General features: G+C 40.9%; 1 protein-coding gene across 1 annotated transcript; it reads right to left on the reverse strand.

The window, feature by feature from the left end:
* Positions 1–1,646: 1,646 nt before the first annotated feature.
* Positions 1,647–11,099, reverse strand: LOC123483136 (inorganic pyrophosphatase 2, mitochondrial-like). Its single transcript, XM_045212638.1, has 11 exons — positions 10,824–11,099; positions 7,761–7,825; positions 7,054–7,098; positions 6,886–6,939; positions 6,172–6,291; positions 4,917–5,043; positions 4,275–4,402; positions 3,971–4,056; positions 2,489–2,558; positions 2,309–2,348; positions 1,647–2,159 (listed from the first exon to the last, which is right to left on the reverse strand). The coding sequence occupies exons 1-11, from the start codon at positions 10,996–10,998 to the stop codon at positions 2,131–2,133; spliced, it is 939 nt and encodes a 312-aa protein (XP_045068573.1). The 5' UTR covers positions 10,999–11,099; the 3' UTR covers positions 1,647–2,130.

An 11,099-nucleotide genomic window follows, 5' to 3' on the forward strand; every position in this document is an offset into this window, starting at 1 on the left:
AACAGACTTCAGGCCACCACCAAGGCTGAGTTCATTGCTTACTGCTTTCTTCATGCTCGATCTACTAGGAATAATTACTTGAACTTTAAGCTTTGATATAATAGCAAAATCAGGGATATTTCAACTAATTTCTGTGCGTGCATACATTGCTTGTGTTCATCTAGTTTTCCTCTCATTCACGGATTTGAATCCCAATGAATTACTTGTGTGTGTGTATATATATATATATATATATATATACACACACACACACACACACAACTAAAACTAAACTTTATCAGCAAAAAGATGGAAATGACGATCTGCATTTTTTTTTGTACTTATGCTTTAGCTAGTAGATTGGTGGTATACTTTTGAAGTAAATTTGAACATATAATATGCACTGAGTTGACTAAAGGGAAAGTATGGCATTGACAAGGGAAAGAGCGACGCGTTCGCTTTTACTGAGAGGTAAGACCAGGGCAGTTATGATGCTAGATGATGAGGATGATGCACATGTGTGTGCCTGTGTATAGTTTAAAAGTGAAATGTATTTATAACCACTAAACAATTATATTACGATTATCTCTCTCCCTTCTCGCCATTAGATTTTAATGTGATATACGAGTCAACGGTTATTTCTGAGTGACACCCCCCCCCCCCACTAACATTAATACTATCGTTTTTCAAAAGCACTTCCTTTCTTTCTTCTGAAAAAAAAATGTAATAAAATATTACAAAACGTTTTATTTAAGATAAGAAATCAGTAGATTATTGTAAATGTGTTTAAAATAAATTATGCCACATTGTACATACCATGCGTTTGTATTACGGAAATACAATTGTTGATTTTTAATAACAACCTACTATTGTAATATGTTAAAAGGTGTAGGTTTCTTGTAATTTTGTCAAATGTACCCACGGCCCATGTTTCTATCAGCAATCTTCTAGTCTTTTCCAGGTTCACAGGATGCCACACTCACTGTCAACAAAACAGCAATGTTTACAGCTATAAGGTTCCTGTTCGCTAAAGTCACTTAGAAAGTATTCGTTTTTGTAAAGGATTGCAGTTTTTGTAAAAAAATAAATAATATTAAATTAAAAATGTTGAATTTCAGTGTCCAGGACCCAGCGACAGTAGCAGGTTGTGAAAAGGAGTGTCTGAGACATAGCGGGTGACGAGCATAGCCATACTTGAAAAGCTTCAGAGTGTTGGAGTGTGATTCAACATTACTTGAACGACTTTGAGCTTGACTAACGCACCAGAGTGCACAGCTCTTATGTTAAGCTAGCAGTTTAATGTACACGTTGGTATTTTGCAGTTAGACACTAAAGGTTTAAAAACGTTTTGTTATTTTCTGCCTGTCTTTATTTTTTTTTACTGCTTCCCTTGTTCCCCTTTAAGTTTGGTATGCTAAAAAATGGAATTAAGAATGTTATAATGCTGTAAGTATTGTAATGTACTGAATGCAGTTTATTTGAAAGCTGTTTATGATATCATTCCTGATATTGCTGAGATGTGGGTGTTTTTAATAAAATTTATATTTATTTAAAGCACATTTTAAGTTTCACATCTAGTTATTTGAATTTGAGTGGTTAAAACATTTATTTTGTCTGCATGTTTGTGTGTGGAAACGTTGATGTCAATCGAAGGCACACCATGCATCTTACACCTGGATGCTTTTATTTATCAAAAGAAGGTGGATCCAACCATTAAGAAAACGTTATTTTTTGTGCAAATTTAGTTTTCGAATTGAGAAATGATGAATATCAAAGAATGCGTTCTTATTTCAATAGCATACAACCCATTACTGAAATGCATTTTGGCACTTTTAAATAAAATACAACAGGGCTGTCTGTACAAGAACGTCAGTCTCAAACAATGCAATAAAACATTTACAAATTTAGATGGGAATAACCAAATTATTTGTTGTATCAGTAATTTCAAACAGTAACTGTATGTAGCGTATAACCAAAACAACTATTCATACAGAATTGACACTTAAATCCCCCATTTGAAATAAAATCAGCTGAATACAAAAATATTTGCAGTAACTAAACAATAGAAAAAATACAGTACTTGAAGTGCTTCATTTGAATATTGGACAAAAGTATCTTTAGCTTTTCACATCGCAGGACTTCAGTCCAGAATCACTTGGAAAGGAAATGCCACTTGTCCACTGTAACAGATGATCATGGATATCAATATGTGACATTAAAAAAGGGAATTTGTAATATTTACACACATATAATATGAATATGTATTTCTTATCAATTCAATGGCTAAAATGGGTCTCATTGTCAAGCAAGTCAGTCACTTGATACATACCTTCTGGAGATACAGGAAGTGCCTCACCACCAGCAGGAGCCTAAGCAGGAAGCACAGGATATGATGTCACAAGACTATCAGATCCAACCACGATACTGAGAATGTTCCTTACAACATAACTTAAACACACAAAGCTTAGTTATAGTTACAACACACACAGAGCTGAATTGATGTTCTCACCGATCTGACCACATTGCAGGCGTCCTCGCCACTGCATTTGAAAGGGCTCTCGGAGACGGAGACGTTTTTACTGTTGTCAGAGAAGAAACTTAGGTCATTATCTATCAATGCAGAAAAACCAACAACATTATAACGCAGGCTTATTGCAATTTCATATGGGCTGCTGGAGGGCTATTAGCTGACCGACCACATGAGCAGTGATTATGTGTAACGTAGGATGAAACAAACACACACACACACCCTGGAGGTCTAACACACACACACACACACACCCTGGAGGTCTAACACACACACACACACACCCTGGAGGTCTAACACACACCCTGGAGGTCTAACACACACACACCCTGGAGGGCTAACACACACACACCCTGGAGGGCTAACAACACACACCCTGGAGGGCTAAACACACACACACCCTGGAGGGCTAACACACACACACAACACCCCCTGGAGGACTAACACACACACACCCTGGAGGGCTACACACACACACACCCTGGAGGGCTAACACACACACACCCTGGAGGGCTAACACACACACACACACACTCTGGAGGGCTAACACACACCCTGGAGGGCTAACACACACACCCTGGAGGGCTAACACACACACCCTGGAGGTATAACACACACACCCTGGAGGTATAACACACACCCTGGAGGTATAACACACACCCTGGAGGTATAACACACACCCTGGAGGGATAACACACACCCTGGAGGTATAACACACACACACACACCCTGGAGGGCTAACACACACACACCCTGGAGGGCTAACACACACACACCCTGGAGGTATAACACACACACACCCTGGAGGTCTAACACACACCCTGGAGGGCTAACACACACCCTGGAGGCTAAACACACACACCCTGGAGGGTATCACACACACCCTGGAGGGCTAACACACACACACACCCTGGAGGGCTACACACACACCCACACACACCCTGGAGGGAACTAACACACACCCTGGAGGAAACAAAACACACACCCTGGAGGACACACACACCCTGGAGGGCAATAACACACACCCTGGAGGGCTAACACACACCCTGGGGGCATAACACACACCCTGGAGGGATAACACACACACCCTGGAGGCATACACACACACACCCTGGAGGTATAACACACACCCTGGAGGTATAACACACACCCTGGAGGGATAACACACACCCTGGAGGGCTAACACACACCCTGGAGGTATAACACACACCCTGGAGGTATAACACACACCCTGGAGGTATAACACACACCCTGGAGGTATAACACACACACCCTGGAGGTATAACACACACCCTGGAGGTATAACACACACCCTGGAGGGCTAACACACACCCTGGAGGGCTAACACACACCCTGGAGGGCTAACACACACCCTGGAGGGCTAACACACACCCTGGAGGGCTAACACACACCCTGGAGGGCTAACACACACCCTGGAGGGCATAACACACACGCGCTCCTCACCAATCTATCTGGCCACCATTAGTCTGCTTCTGCACCAGTGCCCTCCAGTGCTCGTGAGTGGACTTAACGACCTCCACAGCAAAGTCCTAAAGAGGAGGAGGAATGGAGGCAGACAAAGGACAATAGAAAGAAGTGAACCCTTTGCGATCCCTGGGGAAGGGAACACACCATCAGAGTCCCTCCTATTAAAGTAACTACCATGGCATTGGACTGGAACACATTCAGGAAAACAGTACGATATATACCAGCTATTATGCTTTAATATACCAATAGTATGTGGCCTTAATGGAGAAACTCTATGTACCTTGTCTTTGAACTGTCCATTGAACGCAAACTGGTTTTCGGGCTTGCCGTCTGGAACCTTGTATTTTCTAAACCAGTCGACCGTGGCCTCCAAATGACCGGGTCTGCTCTTGCGGACATCTTCGATACCTGAGGAGAAAACAAGAGAGCACATTCTGATTTTGAAACATATACTGGGCTTGTGTGGCTCAGTTGGTAGAGCATGGTGCTTGCAACATCAGGGTTGTGGGTTCGATTCCCACGGGGGACCAGTATAGAAAACATTTATGAAAAATGTATGCACTCACTACCGTAAGTCACTCTAGATAAGAGCATCTGCTAAATTACTAAAATGTAAATGTAAAATATTGAGATCAAACACACTATGTTAATGGGTACTGTGCTACGGATATTGTGTCCAAGGCTGCGTTTACACAAGCAGCCCAATTCTGAACTTTTTTTCACTAATTGGTCTTTTGGCCAATCACATCCAATCTTTTCACATCAGATCATTTTCAAATCTGATTAGTCAAAAGACCAATTAGTGATAAAAAAGATCAGAATTTGGGTGCCTGTGTAAACGCAGCCTAATATGTGTATGACGTGTTGAAAATGTCTACTGCTACAGTGACATTTTGAAGTACTGTAAGTTTCTAAGACTGACTGTTGAGGCTGGGGGCCTCTGGGTCATCAGCGTTGATGGCTATCAGCTTCCAGTCCGTCTCTCCCTCGTCGATCATGGCCAGGACCCCTAGCACTTTCACCTGGATCACCTGACCTGGGGAACACACCTGCAGGACACAGGTAAGCAGACAGACAACTCCTCAGGTAAAAGTACATTATACATGACATGTTATACAGATAAGTTATATGATATATTATCACGTTCTATGAGTTACTTTATATACATATTATAATATGTCTAGACATATTGTTTGTAAATTAACCTTCATACATATAAGTAATATTATTCTTGGATATGATTTAGCCAAAGTCTAGACAGTCTCACCATCGTGCCGATTTCGCAGACGTCTATGGGGTCGTTGTCTCCGCAGCACTTGGAGTCCTTGTCCATGTGGTTCGGGTCTTCCATGTCTGTTTCAACAAGAGAAGAGACAGCAGTAACAACATTATCCCTGTCAACACTTTGTTTGTATACCGTCATTTCAAACATTGTGAGATGAACTGTCAAATTTCGAGCCCGACCACAGTGCATTTTTTTCAGCCAGTGGGGAGGGCAGCAGACAATAATAAGTTATGGGCAAATCAATGATGTCTGCGTGGCAGTCTGCTTAATGCGCTTGTATATGAAACACTCAGGGCCACACGCTGTGGATTTCACCAACAAGACCCATTTTAATGAATCGTGAAGTGTTTTCCATGTATCCGCCTGTATTAGTCATTCACTTTGGCCAAATCAATACTGCCGGAGGATGAAAGAAGAAATGCATTACTGGCAGCTGAGTTTCGACCGAGATTATGTTCTAGTGTTTTCCGCTGAAAGACTAGCGAATAGGGTTAATAATGGGATAGAGGTCCATTTAGAATCTCTCCAGTTGTTGATGTTGTTCAACTCTGTAAGAAAACAGAGGGATGGTGAAATCCATAACGAAACAGAAAGATGATCAACTCCGTAACAATATAACTCCATAACGAAACAGAAAGATGATCAACTCCGTAACAATATAACTCAGTAACGAAACAGAAAGATGATCAACTCCGTAACAATATAATCCCGTAACGAAACAGAAAGATGATCAACGCCGTAACAATATAATCCCGTAACGAAACAGAAAGATGATCAACTCCGTAACAATATAATCCCGTAACTCAACAGAAGGATGATCAACTCCGTAACAATATAATGCAACAGCAGGATGATCAACTCCGTAACATAACAGAGGTGACAGAGGTCTCACCTGTGGGAGCGCCCCGTAGTTCCAGATGTAACCTTTATAAGGAAACACGTTGGCCACATATCGGAGTTTGCCCTTCTTCACATCCTGCTTGATCGGGTTCAGTGGTTCCTTGGTTGCAATCTAAAAGAAAGATGCATAATTAACACAGATGACAGTCTAAACTTGGGTCAGCAGTTTACTATCTTAAGAGAGACAGTGACATTAGAAGGGCATCCATTTTCAACTCCTCATCAAATAAATAGTATCCATAAACCCAGTTTGCACTCTCAATCACCTCTATTATTCCTTCAACTGCCACTGCTGGAGACTGAGATGACCTTTAAATCAACTTTCAGAGTTCTCTCTCCCTCTCCCTCTCCCTCTCCCTCTCCCTGAAGTGCTTAAATATCATTAACAAGTTGCCTGGTGCAAGGACATCATTATATATTAAGGGAAGAAGATATTTATAGGACCTTTCCACTTTGACAGATTCATTATTCATCTATTGTCTGGCTGTTTCTAGTCAAAGACCAGCGTGCTAACACGTCAAAAAGCTCTCAACGATGTTTGGATCAGTCAAAATAGAGCTTGGCCAATGAGGGACTACAAACCACTTAGGACAAAAAGTTCGACCGCCTTTCTTTATGTCGGTGGTTGTCTCAAACGCTCTTGTATATGGACACACCATAGTGTTAGATTAATACTTAACTGACAGGTTCCCAAAACAATACTTGCCTCCATTTTGGCATTGGACCATCGAGGTACCTCCACAACCATGTTATACAGAACCTGTAAAATAAAATATGAACTATATCAAAGATAATATAATCAAGGCGTTCAGCATTAATTAAAAAGAGATTCAATTGTTTTCTCTGTAGTAGAAATGTCAGCATGGGAAAATACCTCATTCTCATTCTTCTTCAGTTTTTTAGATGGCACATCATTTTCCTTCGGTAAGACACATATTGTATTAATAATAAAATACATATTTGGTAGACCTACACAATATCTGACATCATCATGTACGAGGTTTCAGACACTCATAGTAGACTGTCAGAAAAATACCCAGCAAGTGAAGCTCTACAAAATCCCTAGACATTTGCATGTCACCTGACTATTGACGAACCCGCTGAGAAGTATGCATAACCTTTACATGTTCAATAAACATATTTCCATGTCAGATAAAATCATGCTTTTTCAAAGATTTTCCATCTAAGCCAGGGGTGTCAAACTCATTCCCTGGAGGGCCGAGTGTCTGCGGGTTTTAGTTTTTTCCTTTCAGTTAAGACCTAGCCAACCAGGTGAGGGGAGTTCCTTACTAATCAGTGACCTTAATTCATCAATCAATGACAAGGGAGGAGCGAAAACCCGCAGACACTCGGCCCTCCGTGGAATGAGTTTGACACGTGGTCTTAGCACTTCAATGACAATGTATGTGGCTTCTGTTCCAAAATGCCTGCCTAAAAGGTTCCATACTCACACCCATTATCATTTCCACATGCAAAAAGGAAATATGGAAACATTGACTCGTTCCTTGCGTCACATAGACCGGTTTCATAAAAGCTACAACAACCAAGTAAGAATAGATCCAGATTGAACAAAATGTTTACCTGATCTCCATTGGCGAGAAGTGGAATATCATGAAAGGGAGAGATGTATTTCCCGTCAGAGGTTTCTAGAACAAAACAGAAACACATGCAAAGTAAATTGACTGATGTACTGTATTAGTAATGTATAAATTCTCAAAATGTTCTGTAACTGTTGGTATACCGCAAGTGCTTGATGCAACATTTATATTGTTACTAGGTGCCAGTGGCGGTCGGTGCCGTTTAAGATGTTTTTTTTTTAAATGGGCCTTATTTCTATTACAGCATATTGGATGACTGTCATTCATATTCCATTCACCCAGCTCAATGTAACATCAATAGGTTTAGGCTATACATGATTCTCGATTTTTCCCTGTACCCATCATGAGGTTGCTACATCCGAGATAATTTTGAGTAATCAAGGTGACAGACAGTGACACATTCAATACCGCCTTGAACACTCTTGCCTGCATCTAGCTGATCTTGGGAGAAATCATTAGTTCAACAGTTGCAAACGAGAGTTTCTATTGGACAATTTCAGGTGTTTATCCCAATTTCATTTGTTTACGTTTAAGAAACGTTTTTCAACAGAATTGGCGTAATGAATACACCCCTGATCAGATGGGAACAGTTCACTTTCATAGCAGCCACATAGTAACAGCATGATCACTTTGCTGTTTTATATATAATTCCTTCTCGCAACTATCTATGCACTCTCCTCCTCTCACCTTTTCCCTTCGCTTGTGGACTTCATTCAGTGCACAACACATCAGTGGTCTGTGACCAGGCAAATTAAATCTTTCCAAGCCAAACCTTCATATCATGACCGCTACACACAGCCTACATCCTTGTCATGTCATAGTCAACATCGCTACTAGAACTAATGTGTTAGTAAACCTGCTAGCTACAATCATACAGCACAGTGTACAGTCAGAAAGCAGTTACACCGGTGGGCCCCGGTGGCAATAAATTAATCAAACCAAAAGCCTACCTTGACTTGGAAGACTTCTTGTGTTGGCTAGCCATAGCCAGCTAGCTAACATAGCATCCCTCTCTGTTTGAGCTGGGTGTTTGAGTAGGCTAAACTAGCTAGCTGCATTCTCTAGGTAAGTTAACGTTTCTTTTTTTTAAATACAACCAAATATAGCTAGCTCGCTCCCTCTCCTCTCTGTTCAAAACTGTTCTACTATTGTCTTTCTTGCTGAGTCAACTACTCACCACGTGTTATGCACTGCAGTGCTAGCTAGCTGTAGCTTACGCTTTCAGTACTAGATTCATTCTCTGATATTTTGATTGGGTGGACAACATGTCAGTTCATGCTGCAACAGCTCTGATAGGTTGGAAGACGTCCTCTGGAAGTTGTCATAATTACTGTGTAAGTCTATGGAAGGGGGTGAGAACCATGAGCCTCCTAGGTTTTGTATTGAAGTCAATGTACCAAGAGGACGGAAGCTAGCTGTCCTCCGGCTACACCATGGTGTTAACCTACAGAGTGCTGCAGAGGCTACTGTAGACCTCCATTGCAAAACTGTGTTTTAATCTATTATTTGGTGACATCTGAATATATTTAGTATAGTTTAATCTAAAAAGGATAACTTTTTTAATGTTTCACTATTTTTTTGGTCCTCCCCTTCCTCCTCTGAGGAGCCTCCACTGGTAGGTACAGAAAATGGAAGGCCCCTAACATAGAAAAATTGAGCATTTGAGTCACAAGCAATAGTGTTCCACTTTAGCGCTTAAAAAGGGTAACTCCACCCCTTTTCAACCACATTTTCATTATCTCCAGCACAATGCCAGTGTCAACATGTGAAAACTGAGCATTTCTACGTTTTGTAGAAAATAATATAAAGTTAAAGTTCTACCCGATGACCTGATCAAAAATTAACATTTTCAAACACTATGAGATTCTCGCTGACATAGGGAGCAAAATATCCTCTATTGGAAAAATCACTTTTTTACTTTTAAATCCTACCCTGTGATGTCACAGAGAAGCATTTTTATTTAGGACCTTATCTTTTTAAGCACAGATCATAGAAAACACGCTTTAAGTAACTAATCTGGCACATATCAAAACACAGGTTAACCCCAAACCATTGACCTGGATTTGGGCAATGTTTTCTAACACAAGCAAAATGCATAGGTGCCATTAAATCACAATCTATTGGGTTAAATCCCTCAGGCAAAGGGCATTGATCTGGGAATTTGCCTGACTTGCCCCAATTTTCTACATCATCCAGATATAACAATAATCTAAGCATTTTTTAACAAATAGGTGTGACCAGACTCTCCCTCTCTGAGTGCATTTCTTATCATCCCATAGTACAGGGGTGAAGGAGTTCACACTAAAGACAATGTGCCCTACCCCCTCAATGGTTTTAACTGTCAGAGGGGTGACACTGACCTATATGGACCGAGGTCCACAAAGCAGATTTAAAACTGAAGACCCCATCAATGTCTTCTGCAAACAATGAAAACATTCAATGGGGACCGGTCTTTAAACCTGCCATTGTTAATGTCACACTGGAGCACAGATTAACAGCCCATATATACCCATAGAAAGATTACAACAATAATAGTATTTCATACTCGACTTAATTATTATGTATCAGTCCTGTCCTTGTAATATGGTAGCCTACCAACCAGATTGTATAAAAAGTGAAAACGGATGACTTTGTGGCGACTTGTAACAAGTCTTCACCAATGACAGAAAGAGAAGAAAGAACACGTGACAGGGGTTAACGGGAACGGCAACATTGTAGCCACCAAAAACAGGTCCTTTCAAAATTCAAGAACTCTGTAAATTGAAAGTGTTGCAACTAACAATAGTTAAAATGTAGCGTTTTTTAATCCAACACAACATGTTAGACCTATTACTATGGACGTTTTTCAGTCAAAACACGGGTCACACTTGAAATGTGTCGAATGCAACATGCCACGCGGCCATAATTGGAAGTTACCAAACCTGCTGTGAAAGATGTACCCTTTTTAGCTAATAGCGTACCATTTCACCTAACTAACGCCCACGTTTTGGTAATCGGTGAATGAGTGAGCTACCGTGTCTTGCATGGTGGAAGGCTAATAACTTACTAAAATATATCCTGTAGTCAGAGGAGTTCGGTCGTCCTCGCTCTTCGGTTTGATAATGCATTGTTTTGATCAGATAGGAGGTAATTGCTTGTGTGACAAGCTCGCTTTTAAAGGCAGTATGCGAACCAAGAAATGCCGATGTGTACCGTAGCGAAGAGCGCAGAAGCAAACGCATTATAGCGGCTTATTTTCATTTAGGTCCTGCTTCCGGTTGAGTATTTCCCCACGTCTGTGCTGCGTTGCTCTTGAATGTGTTCCTACCTTATCTTTTACCGC

Source organism: Coregonus clupeaformis, unplaced genomic scaffold (genome assembly GCF_020615455.1).
Source record: "Coregonus clupeaformis isolate EN_2021a unplaced genomic scaffold, ASM2061545v1 scaf0034, whole genome shotgun sequence".
In the NCBI taxonomy this organism is placed as follows: domain Eukaryota; kingdom Metazoa; phylum Chordata; class Actinopteri; order Salmoniformes; family Salmonidae; genus Coregonus; species Coregonus clupeaformis.